At 46.4% G+C, this 15428-nt stretch overlaps 1 protein-coding gene across 1 annotated transcript in view; it reads left to right on the top strand.

Annotated features, from left to right (window-relative positions):
* XRCC5 (X-ray repair cross complementing 5) overlaps positions 1-15428 on the top strand; it is a 32204-nt gene that overhangs the window by 5939 nt on the left and 10837 nt on the right. The window contains exons 3-14 of the mRNA XM_040440601.1: positions 814-997; positions 1278-1326; positions 1434-1556; positions 2695-2883; positions 3149-3263; positions 4365-4503; positions 4757-4869; positions 5192-5254; positions 5434-5571; positions 5981-6071; positions 6155-6282; positions 8020-8216. Coding sequence (XP_040296535.1) covers positions 814-997; positions 1278-1326; positions 1434-1556; positions 2695-2883; positions 3149-3263; positions 4365-4503; positions 4757-4869; positions 5192-5254; positions 5434-5571; positions 5981-6071; positions 6155-6282; positions 8020-8216 — 1529 coding nt within the window. The remainder of the gene's footprint in view (positions 1-813; positions 998-1277; positions 1327-1433; positions 1557-2694; positions 2884-3148; positions 3264-4364; positions 4504-4756; positions 4870-5191; positions 5255-5433; positions 5572-5980; positions 6072-6154; positions 6283-8019; positions 8217-15428) is intronic.

Raw genomic sequence — 15428 nt, 5'->3', positions numbered from 1 at the left:
TTTTGCTTTGGGGGTGTTTTTCTGCTAAGGGCACAGGACAACTTATTCGCATAAACGGGAAAATGGACGGAGCCATGTATCGTGAAATCCTGAGCGACAACCTCCTTCCCTCTGCCAGGAAACTGAAAATGGGTCGTGGATGGGTGTTCCAGCACGACAATGACCCAAAACATACAGCAAAGGCAACAAAGGAGTGGCTCAAGAAGAAGCACATTAAGGTCATGGAGTGGCCTAGTCAGTCTCCGGACCTTAATCCAATCGAAAACCTATGGAGGGAGCTCAAGCTCAGAGTTGCACAGAGACAGCCTCGAAACCTTAGGGATTTAGAGATGATCTGCAAAGAGGAGTGGACCAACATTCCTCCTAAAATGTGCGCAAACTTGGTCATCAATTACAAGAAACGTTTGACCTCTGTGCTTGCAAACAAGGGTTTTTCCACCAAGTATTAAGTCTTTTTTTGTTAGAGGGTTCAAATACTTATTTCACTCAATGAAATGCAAATCAGTTGCTATCTTTTATTTAAAGTTATTTTTTCGATTTTCCTTTTGATGTGCTATCTGCCACTGTTACAATAAACCTACCATTGAAATGATACTGTTCTGAGACTTTTCATTTCTTTGTCATTGGACAAACTTACAAAATCAGTGAGGGGTCAAATAATTATTTCCCCCACTGTATGCAGGAAAGCAGCCGGATCACCACATGCCCCCATTATAGTCAATGGGGATCTGGCGATGAATTGTTGAATCTGTTAATGCCGGATCTTCTGCCGCACATGCACACGTACCCTAACCCGATGTTTCACTGTTTCAGGTGTTTGCCGAATCCAAGGATGAGATTGCGGTGGTTTTGTTTGGCACAGACGGCACAGACAATGCCCTGGCTTCTAAGGACCAGTATCAGAACATCACGGTGCAGAGACATCTCATGCTCCCAGACTTCCAGCTGCTGGAGGAGATTCAGAGTGTTATTCAGCCCGGTGCCCAGCAAGCCGACTGTATCCTTTCATCTGCCTGCCTCTCCCCTCCTGTGCGGGGCGGCGTGGGGCTGTTCCCTCCTGTGCGGGGCGGCGTGGGGCTGTGCCCTCCTGTGCGGGGCGGCGTGGGGCCGTGCCCTCCTGTGCGGGGCGGCGTGGGGCCGTGCCCTCTTGTGCGGGGCGGCGTGGGGCCGTGCCCTCTTGTGCGGGGCGGCGTGGGGCCGTGCCCTCTTGTGCGGGGCGGCGTGGGGCTGTGCCTTCCTGTGACCACTCTCCTCCATGTTTTCCTTATCTGCCCCAGTCCTGGATGCCCTGATCGTCTGCATGGATATCCTCCAGAAGGAGACGCTGTAAGTGACCAGTACATGTATATGACGGTATTACCCACCCCTTCTGTGTATATGTATGTATATAATGACCTTCAGGAGTCTTAGAAATCACCTTCTTTTTATCATAGAGGGAAGAAATACGAGAAGCTGCACATCGCGGTGCTGACAGACCTGAGCAGCCCCTTCACCGAGGACCAGCTGGAGATCATCATCGCCAACCTGAAGAAAGCCGGCATCACTCTGCAGTTCTTGTACGTCCCCCAGAGACTCTGCTGATGCTGGGGAACTACATCTCCCAGCACTTCCATACACAAAACATTAGCAGGCGTTGTTTCCATCTAAGGATACCTTCACACTAGCGTTATTCTTTTCCGGTATTAAGTTCCGTCCTAGGAGCTCAATACCGGAAAAGAACTGATCAGTTTTATCATAATGCATTCTGAATGGAGAGCAATCCGTTCAGGATGCATCAGTTCAGTTCCTCTTATGGTATTTGGCCGGAGAAAATACTGAAGTATTTTCTGCGTCCAAAATTCCGGAACACTTGCCGGAATGCCGGATACGGCATTAATTTCCATTGAAATGTATTAGTTTAAATTGCCGCATTGACAGATCCGGTCTGCGTATGTGCAGACCTTTAAAAAAGTAAAAATAATAAATACCAGATGACACCGGAGAGACGCATCCGGTATTTCAATGCATTTGTCAGATGGATCCGCATCTGGATCAGTCTACAAATGATATCCGTTTGCATACGGATTTCCGTCGCCAGAACTGCCTGCCGGATCCTCACAACGCAAGTGTGAAAGTACCCTGAATCATCCTACAATGAAAATTCTGCACCTGTGAATGGAAAGTTCTTTATATGCTGAATAACCATCCTGAAAGAAAATCCGCATAGTTTTGCAATGTAGCCGAGGTCAGCAACCTCAGGCACTCCAGCTGTGGTGAAACTACAACTCCAAGCATGTTCTATTCACTTCTATGGGAGTTCCGAGAAGAGCCAAGCAAGCGTGCATGCTGAGAGTTGTAGTTTCACCAAAGCTGGAGTGTTGGAGGTTGCTGATCCCTGCAGTATAGGAACCTTTTGATGCAGTTTCCACTTTGAATGGCGCATGCTGGCCCACAGCAATTACACGTGCAAATCAGTGGCACACGGGTCACTCTCAGATTTCTACATTGTAGAAACCCTAGCACCTGCATGTAAAGACCAGTTTTTAAGCCCGCAAAGTTTCCATTCACTGACAGCAAGCATTTGCAGATTTTATTTTTTATGGGAACCAAAAAGTGTATGGCTCGTCAGATCAGCGCACGGCTATGACAGAAGCTAATAATAATTATGTACATTATAAAGAATGATACATTGTAATCCCATCTCACTGTCTGCAGTTTGCCCTTTCCTGTTGATGATGATGATGATGATGATGAGGGCGGAGCCGGAGATAGACAAGATGGTGGAAGAGGGCATGGCCTGGGCAAAGGACTCTCGGATCAGCAGAAGGCTGGCGTCCAGATGGTGAGGCAGATCATGGTCTCTCTGGAGGGTGAAGACGGCCTGGACGAAGTCTACACATTCAGGTAATGACACATTGTAGTCACTGATCTCCGAGCTCCTCCTCTTTATTGAGGCCCCGCCCACAGTATGTGTGTAGCCGTTTTGAGACTCGCTGCTTGTGCTTACACACAGCAGTCAATCTGATCAAGCAGTGCTGCAGTGTAAAGCATAATGGACAGAGCCGCAGCCTGAAGCTCTGATGAGACTGCTGAGCTGGAGTCACCGAGCTTGAAGGAGACATCACGTACAGTTCAGTGATGTTTCTCTGTCTCTTGTTTTGGGCTTCAGGGACAGTCTGGAGAAGCTCTCCATGTTTAAGAAGATTGAGAGGAGACCCATGGCCTGGCCGTGCATGCTGACCATCGGGTCTAACATTTCCATACGCATCGTGGGATACAAGTCTGTAAGTATCGGCTCCTTTCCAGCGCCATAGACGGGTTCTGGGTGTGAACGGCGCCCGTCTGTTAACCACCCTCTAGGAAGGGTCAAAATCCACCCTGTTTCCCTCAACGGCAGCGTTCATGGCATGCTGGGACTTATAGTTCTACAGAATCACTGCCCATGTGGAACGCGCCATGGCTGTGAAAATAAAGAACTTTAACGGTTTTCAAGATCTCTGTTTGCTGTGAGTGAATAGGTGCACTCTTACATCCAGATACCGATTCCCTGCACAGAACTAATGTTTATAAAACTGGTTTGTTACAATTGTATCCAAATTATGCAAATTCCTGTAAGATAAACATCCTGTTACAGACTGATACATTGTAACAAACTATTGGGACAGGCTGTGTGCTGATGATGTGTTTAGCTCACCGAGGACTGTCTGGACTGGAGACAATTGTAACAAACCCTCAGCTGTGAGAAGTACTAGTTCTGTTTTCAATCAATAATTGTGTATATAATGTTTCCTTTTATTGACAGCAAGCAGAGATCCTCAAAGGGGTTGTCTCACTTCAGCAAGTGGCATTTATCTTGTAGAGAAAGTTAATACAAGCCACTTACTAATGTATTGTGATTCTCCATGTTGCTTCCTTTGCTGTCTGGATTCATTTTTCCATCGTATTATACACTGCTCGTTTCCATGGTTACAGACCACCCTGCAATCCATCAGTGGTGTTCGTGCTTGCACAATATAAGACAAAGCACTGGTCTATGTGCGCTCCCGTGGTCCTGGCCACTAGAGAGGCCGTTGCTTTTTCCTATAGTGTGAAAGCACGACCTCCACTGATGGATTACAGGGTGGTTGTAACCATGGAAACGAGCAGTGTATAATACGATGGAAAAATGAATCCAGACAGCAAAGGAAGCAACATGGAGAATCACAATACATTAGTAAGTGGCTTGTATTAACTTTCTCTACAGGATAAATGCCACTTGCTGAAGTGAGACGACCTCTTTAAAAGGATGAGGAATAGTAACACAAAGTATGTCAGTAAGTTCCAGAGCTTCCTCCCCGTTGACCCTTTGTCACGTGAATGATTTAACCCGTTACATGCCGTCTCAGGTCACGGAGGAGAAGGTGAAGAAGACCTGGACGACCGTGGACTCCAAATCTCTGAAAAAGGACGACGTTCAGAAAGAAACGGTTTTCTGCCTGAATAACGACGAGGAAACTGAAGTTGAGAAAGACGACACCATACAAGGTGAGGGGAGGAAGGCGGCCATCTGTAATGACAATTAAAGGGCCATACACGCTCTAAGATATCTGCAGCTATAGAAACAGGGTGCCGTTGCTTTAAATAGAGGTGGCACCTCTTTACTTTAAAGGAGGTCACACCCAGCAATGGTGGGCTCCACCTGACTGCCGCTGGCAGAGCATGCGGGGGGTGATAGTTCGACACAGCTTTCCACCTCCGTTATATCTCGTAACACGTGTTCTCCCTTTTCCCGGAACAGGTTTCCGATACGGAAGTGACATTATTCCATTCTCAAAAGTGGATCAGGATCAGATGAAATACAAAACAGAGTCCAAATGTTTCTCCGTTCTGGGGTTCACAAAGGCGTCGCAGGTGCGTCTGTTGTTACAGTCACTTTAATGGACGCCTGACCTTATCCAATGTACTCCAATCACATCCAGAGCTGCATTTAATCTCATATCTCACAATACACTGCTCTGAAGGGGCTATTTTGAAACCTTCCACACATTGTGCGCAGGACACAGGCAGAGCCAGAGATACGAGGTCCTGCAGCCTGAGTGCCAATCAGCAGAATTCTGAATACAGCTCTGGATGTTAGTGGAGGATGAGAGAGATCAGTCCAGGACCTTATAACGTCCTGTAGGCTCCATGTGGTCTGTAGTCGATAATCACCTATCTGAGATGTTACTTTCAGATTGAGAGGACTCACTTCATGGGGACCCAGGTTCTGAAGGTCTTTGCTCCAAAAGATGATGAAGTAAGTGTCCAGCTGCTTAAAGGGGAAGTAAACTTAAAGCGGGCAGATTATAATAGTGCAGGAGCTGGCAGCAATTGGGCATGAGATATAATGGTGCAGCCCGAAGCTTTCCTCCGCAGCAGCTGAGCTCCCCTGTACTGAAACCACTTCTCTTACACATTTCTGGCTCTGTCCTCTAGTCTGCCGCCATTGCGCTCTCTGCATTAATCCACGCACTTAACGACATGGAAATGGTCGCCATTGTGCGGTACGCCTACGACAGACGGTCCAATCCTCAGGTTGGGGTGGCATTCCCACACATCAAGGAAAAATACGAGGTAAGCAATGTATGTACACAGTGACTGCACCAGCAGAATAGTGAGTGCAGCTCTGGAGTATAATACAGGATGTAACTCAGGATCAGTACAGGATAAGTAGTGTATGTACACAGTGACTGCACCAGCAGAATAGTGAGTGCAGCTCTGGGGTATAATGCAGGATGTTACTCAGGATCAGTACAGGATAAGTAATGTATGTACACAGTGACTGCACCAGCAGAATAGTGAGTGCAGCTCTGGAGTATAATACAGGATGTAACTCAGGATCAGTACAGGATAAGTAATGTAATGTATGTACACAGTGACTCCACCAGCAGAATAGTGAGTGCAGCTCTGGAGTATAAAACAGTCTCTTATGTTATGTCTTCTCTGCGCTTACACACTGTTACAGACTCTCTTCTCCTTCCAGTGTCTGGTTTACGTGCAGCTGCCGTACATGGAGGATTTGCGGCAATATCTCTTCTCCTCACTCAACAACAATAAGAAGTTCAGGCCCACCGGTAGGGCGTTTCTTACCCCTGGACGCCCCTGTCTGTCATGCTGTTGTATGCACTGCTCATATTCCTGCTTCCTTTCTTTGCAGACACCCAGCTGTCAGCGGTGGACTCTTTGATTGACAGCATGAGTTTGGTTCATGAAGATGACGAGGGCGTCGAAGATTTATTCAAACCAAGCAAAATCCCAAATCCTCAGTTCCAAAGGTTATTCCAGGTAAAATCTATGGCACAAAAATCTATTATCCTTTTATTTAAGGAGTTTTCCAGGACTTTGGTCCTGATGACCTACCCTCAGGATAGGTGGTCAAAATGTAAGTCCTGGAAAACTGCAGCCACCACTAGGGGGAGCTCTCAGTATCCAGCTGTGTGCAGTTCCCATTGATGTCGGTGAATCCATCTTCAGTTTTTTCCTTGACTTCTCCTAGTGGTTTATTATTTATTTCTCAGATTGTGTGAAGGGAAGTGAGGGATTCGGAGCAATAGGGTGAAGGGTTAAACTGGTAATGTGTGTAGTTGAAGGGGGGAACTGAATGATATATGGGAATTATGTGGGATTGATACGAGTCACATGACACAGGACGGATGATGAATATCTGCTGAGAGGTAGGTATTTGATGCAGATGAGCCAGTCTGCAGATCAGATCTGCTGCGCAGCTATGTGCCTGACCCCAGTCTACAGAACAGATCTACCACCCAGCTGTGTGCCTGACCCCAGTCTACAGAACAGATCTGCCGCACAGCTGTGTGCCTGACCCCAGTCTGCAGATCAGATCTGCCGCGCAGCTGTGTGCCTGACCCCAGTCTACAGAACAGATCTGCTGCGCAGCTGTGTGCCTGACCCCATTCTACAGAACAGATCTGCCGCGCAGCTGTGTGCCTGACCCCAGTCTACAGATCAGATCTGCTGCGCAGCTGTGTGCCTGACCCCAGTCTACAGAACAGATCTGCTGCGCAGCTGTGTGCCTGACCCCAGTCTACAGAACAGATCTGCTGCGCAGCTGTGTGCCTGACCCCAGTCTACAGACCAGATCTGCTGCGCAGCTGTGTGCCTGACCCCAGTCTACAGAACAGATCTGCCGCGCAGCTGTGTGCCTGACCCCAGTCTACAGACCAGATCTGCTGCGCAGCTGTGTGCCTGACCCCAGTCTACAGAACAGATCTGCCGCGCAGCTGTGTGCCTGACCCCAGTCTACAGACCAGATCTGCTGCGCAGCTGTGTGCCTGACCCCAGTCTACAGACCAGATCTGCTGCGCAGCTGTGTGCCTGACCCCAGTCTACAGAACAGATCTGCTGCGCAGCTGTGTGCCTGACCCTAGTCTGCAGATCAGATCTGCTGCGCAGCTGTGTGCCTGACCCCAGTCTACAGAACAGATCTGCTGCGCAGCTGTGTGCCTGACCCTAGTCTGCAGATCAGATCTGCTGCGCAGCTGTGTGCCTGACCCCAGTCTACAGAACAGATCTGCTGCGCAGCTGTGTGCCTGACCCTAGTCTGCAGATCAGATCTGCTGCGCAGCTGTGTGCCTGACCCCAGTCTACAGAACAGATCTGCTGCGCAGCTGTGTGCCTGACCCTAGTCTGCAGATCAGATCTGCTGCGCAGCTGTGTGCCTGACCCTAGTCTGCAGATCAGATCTGCTGCGCAGCTATGTGCCTGACCCCAGTCTACAGACCAGATCTGCTGCGCAGCTGTGTGCCTGACCCTAGTCTGCAGATCAGATCTGCTGCGCAGCTGTGTGCCTGACCCTATGTTACAGACACAGTGTGATCTACCACAAGGCGTACTTAATATTTTAGGCATCTTTGAGGGGTAGATATTTGCGGCGGTGTATGAGGAGAGGTGACAGTGCCCCCTGCTGGCTGTCACAGGTATTACACTAAGTGGAGCTGCCTTTCTATTGTTTCTACACCTGTAGTAGCTGCAGCGCCTGATCTGTCTCCTCCTGTATGACAGTGCCTACAACACAAGGCCTTCCATCCGGATGACCCCCTCCCAGCCATAGAGCAGCACTTCCTGGAGCTGCTGCAGACCCCGGCACCAGTGAAGGCCCGCTGTCAAGCCGCACTAGCGAAGGTGAAGGGCTGCTTCACACTGCAGGAGTCCAGCAAGAAGAAGGAGCAGATAACAGCCCAGCATGTCTTCACAGACAAGTAAGTCCTCGCCTCCGACACCCTTCTTGTTTTTTCTGGATGATTGGCAGGTTGTCACAGCCACGTCCCTTTTACTGAAGGTCTCTATTCAGATTATACTGGGTTCACTGCACTGCGGGGAGATCTGATTGAAGAGAGGATAGAACAGGAGTCGTCAAGGCGGCCAAAACTTCAGAGGAGTGATAGAACAATTCTATAACATATAATGTGTACTGTCCCTTTAAGGGGGCTCTGTACATCTTCTATCACATCATAGGTCAGTGCCCGAGATTAGACCTTGTAGGCCGGATCTGTGCTTAGGCTCTGGTCACGTTCCCTCGTCATAAACCTCAGACATATGCCACCATATAGGTGTACAGCGGTATAAGCTGGGAACTACAAAGCGCCATGTGATCCGAGCCTTAGTGCGTCCCGTTAGCGCTGGTGCGTGAGATCTGCAGGGTGCTCTTTCTTCGGCAGCTCCAGATGATCCGTCTCTGGCGTTCTGCAGCCGCTGTTGACATCCAGGCATTTGGCAGCGTGAGCGGCGGGCGTATAATTAGCTGCCACTTGGGAAAATGTCACAGACCAATTACACGGGTCTGGCACTTGTATTACAAAACGCTGCTCGCTGTCTCTTGTTAATCTCAGTGACGTCCGTCTCCGAGATGAAAAGTCACAGTAATCGGCAGGCGAGACGCGTCCCAGGCATCAGCCATACGTGCCGCTCCAGCAGATGACGGGTTAATGGTGCTCTGCCACTGAGGCCAGGCTCGTCCATTACGCGGCGGGCTGTATTTCTCATTTGCAGCCGTCCCTGTTTGATTACAGCCCAGCTCCCTGACAAGCGCTGTGATTAGCTGATTGCAAATTATTGATTTCTGCCCTGGAGCACAAAGGAGGATCCTGCTGCTGTCTGACTTGTGCCGTGAGCGCCCCCCTCCCCTCCAGACCGCGGCCAGCAGCGCGGCCAGATACCGGGAGACCGCACATTACTGTGGTTCAAGTGGCGGCTGCGTTCAGGAAGATTGATACCTGCAGATGAGGAGATAATAGGAACCTGTGGAATACAATAGAAGTGACAGTGTGCGGTACCCCCCAAAATAGTACCCCGAATAACCGGGGGAGGGGAGTGTAATAATTATATTATCTACCTGAGAACAGCCACCGAAACACTGAAATCTCCAGGAAAGATTAATATCCGATATTCCTGCCAATAGGGGGCAGTATTATAGTAGTTATATTCTTGTACATAGGAGCAGTATTATAGTAATTATATTCTTGTACATAGGAGGTAGTATTATAGTAGTTATATTCTTGTACATAGGAGCAGTATTATAGTAGTTATATTCTTGTACATAGGAGCAGTATTATAGTAGTTATATTCTTGTACATTGGAGCAGTATTATAGTAGTTATATTCTTGTACATAGGAGCAGTATTATAGTAGTTATATTCTTGTACATAGGAGCAGTATTATAGTAGTTATATTCCTGTACATAGGAGGCAGTATTATAGTAGTTATATTCTTGTACATAGGAGCAGTATTATAGTAGTTATATTCTTGTACATAGGAGCAGTATTATAGTAGTTATATTCTTGTACATAGGAGCAGTATTATAGTAGTTATATTCCTGTACATAGGAGGCAGTATTATAGTAGTTATATTCTTGTACATAGGAGCAGTATTATAGTAGTTATATTCTTGTACATAGGAGCAGTATTATAGTAGTTATATTCTTGTACATAGGAGGCAGTATTATAGTAGTTATATTCTTGTACATAGGAGCAGTATTATAGTAGTTATATTCTTGTACATAGGAGCAGTATTATAGTAGTTATATTCCTGTACATAGGAGGCAGTATTATAGTAGTTATATTCTTGTACATAGGAGCAGTATTATAGTAATTATATTCTTGTACATAGGAGGCAGTATTATAGTAGTTATATTCTTGTATATAGGAGGCAGTATTATAGTAGTTATATTCTTGTACATAGGAGCAGTATTATAGCAGTTATATTCTTGTATATAGGAGGCAGTATTATAGTAGTTATATTCTTGTACATAGGAGGCAGTATTATAGTAGTTATATTCTTGTACATAGGAGCAGTATTATAGTAGTTATATTCCTGTACATAGGAACAGTATTATAATAGTTATATACTCTGTACATGGGAGCAGTATTATAGTAGTTATATTCTTGTACATAGGAGCAGTATTATAGTAGTTATATTCTTGTACATAGGAACAGTATTATAGTAGTTATATTCTTGTACATAGGAGCAGTATTATAGTAATTATATTCTTGTACATAGGAGGCAGTATTATAGTAGTTATATTCTTGTATATAGGAGGCAGTATTATAGTAGTTATATTCTTGTACATATGAGCAGTATTATAGTAGTTATATTCTTAACCATATTTCTTTTTATTGAGGTAAGAAAACAAGGCCACACGCCTACATAAGACATCAGTATCATAACATTAAAAGTTACAGTAGTTATCCAGCATACAAGTCATGAGTAGGCAATACTAGCGATTATCATCATCATCATCACCATAAAACAAACATCAAAAGGAGGAAAAAAAAAAAGGGGAGGAGGGGGAGACAATGGGTTAGGTGGGGGAGGGGGCAGAGAAGTGAGGGAATCCTGCTCTATCATGTGAAATTCCTGTGTGATTTCCACGGGGACCATAGCTTTAGGAAACAATGGCGAGAGTTTGTTTCCCAATGCGCCAGTTCCTCAAAGCGGTAGATATGATCTACCTTGTCCGTCCACATATCTAGATTTGGAGGGGAATCATTTTTCCACAAAAGGGGAACTAGTAATCTCGCAGCTGTGATCAGCATTGTAGGTAGATTATTCTTAGCAGGGGTTATCGTGCTATTAGGGCACCACAGTAGGATAAGTTTGGCATCTAATAGGACTTTAGTTTTGCAAACGCTATTAATCATTGATTCTATCAATTTCCAAAATGGTTGAATCTTATGGCAGAACCACCAGATATGTGATAATGAACCGGTTTCTATGCCACATCTCCAGCACACCTCAGGTACCTCAGGATTAAGTTTGTGCAAGAATTCAGGAGTTTTGTACCATCTACTTAGTAGCTTAAAAGAATTCTCCTGAATTCTTACACAGCGACCAAAGCCATGAGAGTGGGCTAAAACAAAGGCCCTCTCTGGTTCCGTCAGGATCATAGAAAGCTCTCGCTCCCATGAAGTCACATAACCGAGCTCTGGAGGTAAAGAGGAAAGCAATTCCTTATACATCTGGGATAATGGCCTAAGAGGAGGCCTAGGGGCCAAGACTTTCTTTTCAAGCCAGGAAGGGGAGCTATTACTAGCAAAGTTCACTACGCATAACTTAGTATCTCTCTTAAAGTCTGCTAAGTGGAAAAAAGGAGCTGACTTTATTTCGGGGCGATCCATTATTAAATCCCATTGCAAACTACCATCTGGGAGAAGGACATCCCGCAGGGACAAACCAGCGAGCCTTGACCAAATCCCGGAGGGGTTTGACACAGAAGGATGAATATAGCTCTGTAACAATTTAAGAGGCATACAGGGGTTAGGAAAGTTAAACTGCTGGGATTTGACCATTTTAGACCATTCTACTAGCATTCCTTTCCAAACCGGGGAAGAGGCGTAGTGATTGGCTGAAAAGGGTCTAACACCCCATAGAGTGAGCTGATCTTGGCTGGTGAGTAGTACAGATTCGAGCCGTGAGCAAAGAGAGTTAGATTTGTGGGTCAGGGCAGATATACATCTACATAACTGAACAGCAGTGTAATATGACTTTACATCAGGCATCCCAAAGCCTCCAAACTTCTTGTCCCTTGTAAGGACAGAATAGGCAATGCGTGGAGACTTACCATTCCAGAGGAAGCGCGTGAACACTCGGCGGACTTCTGAGAAGTATGAGTTTGGCAGCCATATGGGAATGGCTTGCAGCAAATAAAGAAATTTGGGGAGAATGAAAGTTTTCAGATAGTTTTTCCTCCCTATCCACGAAACAAAAGGGAGTTTCAGATTCTGTAGGTGAGTGCGAACCTCTTGCAGGAGTGGAGCATAGTTAAGGGAGGCTAGGTCTTGAATATTGGCCGAAACACGTGTTCCTAAAAATGTAATGTCTCTGGAGGCCCAGGTAAATGGGGTGGCACGTTTTAGACTATTGACTACAGATTGGGGACATGAAATATTAAGTGCCATGGATTTCCCATAATTTATTTTAAAATTGGATACAAATCCAAAATCCTCAAAAGTATTCAACAACTTGGGCAAGGCCTCTGCAGGGTTGGAGGTCATGACTAAAAGGTCATCCGCGAATGCTGCAGTAACATGGGTTTGCGAGCCAATCTGAAGGCCTTTGATAGCAGGATCTGACCTAATTTTACACAAAAGGGTCTCCATGACCAGTACAAACAGTGCCGGGGAGAGGGGGCACCCTTGTCTTGTCCCGTTGGTGATGCGAAATGGTGGGGACAATGCTCCATTGACTTTGACCATGGCAGAGGGGGCCGAATAAAGGGTGTTAACAGCACTAATAAACTGGTCCGGGAGGCCAAACTTCGACAGGGTCCGCGACATAAAGAGCCAGCTGACCCTGTCGAAGGCTTTTTCCGCATCCGTACTCACCAGGACTAAAGGCTTAGAGGATCTCTTGGCCCAATTCACAAGATGTAGAAGCCGCACCGTATTCTCCGACCCCTGTCTGCCATGGACAAAACCTACTTGTTCCTCATGTACAATGTCAGGGAGGACATCCTGAAGCCTGGTAGCCAGAATCTTCGCCCACCACTTCACATCATTATTGAGTAAAGATATTGGCCTATAGTTACTGCAGCATGATGGATCTTTGTTTTCCTTATGGAGGACAGTGATGTGCGCCAATAAGGAATGAGGAGCAAGAGACCCCCCTGTCAGAAGGTAGTTGCACAAGTTCCTGAAACGTGGGATTAACACATCCTGAAAGGATTTATAGTATGCAATGGAAAATCCATCCGGTCCGGGGCTTTTGCCCGATGGGATAGACATAAGGACCTTGCGCACCTCCGAGTCTGAAATAGGCTTAGTCAGGAGGGAAGTTTTTAATGGGGATACAGAGGGAAGATCTAGAGACTGCAAGAATTTGTCAGTAGCCTCGGATAAATCTCCTGGTGTAGTCCCATTAGGGGGCGGCAAATTATATAAGGCCTCATAGAAGGCACAAAATGCTTTAGCAACATCTGGAGTGGACTTATGTATTTTGCCCTTGGAGTCTTTAATAGAGGAAACAAAGGAGTCAGAAAACTGCTTCTTGGCAATTGCCGACATCAGTCTGTTTCCTCTATCCCCATGTGCATAGGCCTTAAATCGGGAACGAAGTACCAACTTTGCTGAGGTGACATTCAATAGATTTTTTAGTTTTGTTTTGGCTTCAGTTAGTTCTGCTAGGGTGCTTATAGCCCGAGATTCCTTATGGGAGGATTCTAAACGGGTTATGTTCGCCAATAAGGCGTCCAGGGCTAGTGTCCTTTGTTTTTTCAAAAAAGCTCCCAAAGCTATAAGCTCCCCCCTGAGGACCACCTTATGGGATTCCCATAATATAGAAGGAGAAGGAGGCGACTCTGGGGTATCATTAAGCGTGAAAAATTCAGATATTGAGGCCTTAATTTTATCTGCATGTCTGGGGTCTAGAATCAGGGTATCATTGAGACGCCACAAGCGCTCCCTTCTCTGTGGTCCAAACAGGGAAAAATTAACAATGACAGGGGCATGGTCGGATAATGTTATATTACCTATCCGGGCTCCAGAGACATTACGCACGTGAGAACTGGACAGGAAAATGTAATCCAATCTGTGGAAAGATAGTTTGGCATGTGAATAAAAAGTATAATCTCGGCCATTGGGGTTTAGGGCCCGCCAGACATCTAATACTTTAAGTTTCCTCAAGGAAATTTTTAATCTTCTCAGGAGCCTGTAAGATACTGAAGGTCTGCCCGCCGAGGTGTCCACCGCTGGCTCCAGGGCAACATTGAAGTCGCCCCCCAAAACTAGTAAGCCCTCTGAGAAGGAGGACAACGCATTAAGGGTCTGAACGAGCCATGGTACTTGGCCTTTATTGGGAGCGTATAAGTTAGCAAAGGTCACTGGAGATTCGCCCAGTAAACCCTTTACAAAGATGTACCTGCCCTCAGGGTCCGCTGAGATAGCTGAGTGCTTAAAGGGGAGGCATTTATGCACAGCTATACTAACCCCTCTACTGGTGGAATCATGAGTACTGTGAAACCACTGGACAAATTTCTTGGGGGGAAGTTTAGGAACTTTGCCTGTTCTAAAATGGGTCTCTTGCAAAAAGGCCACAGAGACCTTATCTTTCAGAAGGAGAGATAGAGTTTGAGACCTTTTACATGGCTCGTTCAGCCCGTGCGCGTTTAGTGAGGCGACTATTATAGAAGACATTTCTGCATACATTCAGGTGAGTAAATGCATAATACATCCATGGAAGTATGGAAGAGCACACAGATGATATGAGCAGGAGAAGGGAAAGAAGGTAGGGGAAGTACAAAAGAACAAAAAATGAGTAAGAGAACATTAAACATGTCAAGTTGACAAGTAAGTAACTCAGACTAGATACCCGTCCGAGGAGGGTTAGGCACTCTACCTATCACCAGCCAAGACAGGATTGGACTGGCGAGGGGGCAAGTAAAGCACCTGTGGTCTAAACAAAAGAGACCAAAAACAGAAAAAGTGTCCAGCATCTTAATCCGTCCGGTCATCACCCTGCAATGAGGAACGAAGTGTAATACTCTAGAGGTAGTATCCTTTAGCGACATAGACAAGGTGCAAAAACATTCAAATATGACACAATAATAAGCCCAATTAAAAGGTAGGCCATAAAAATAAAACCGTAAAAATGCTGAAAACATAGAAAATGTAAAGAGGCTAAGTCTGCCTTTAGAACCTGTATATCGTAGAGGTGAGCAACAGTCATCTCCAATTCTGGGGAGGTAGAAATATCAGCAAGGAATGCTTCTAAGTGCTTCTAATCAGGTGGGATCTCTGTCAATCCTGCTGCGGCCCGAGCGATCCGACTTGCCTGTAGACGCCGTCTGCCATGCGGATACGCGAGGTGGTGTGGGAAGAGCGCCATCTTGGTCAGCTGGCAGCCATGAGGGAATTTCCACCGGAGGAACGTCCAGAGACCGCCAGACAGAATCCAGGTCTGCAGGTGAACGCACGGTGAGTA

Source organism: Bufo bufo, chromosome 7 (assembly GCF_905171765.1).
Source record: "Bufo bufo chromosome 7, aBufBuf1.1, whole genome shotgun sequence".
NCBI lineage: Eukaryota > Metazoa > Chordata > Amphibia > Anura > Bufonidae > Bufo > Bufo bufo.
Note: the sequence above shows the minus strand (reverse complement) of the source record. Positions and strands in the feature narration are given on the sequence as shown.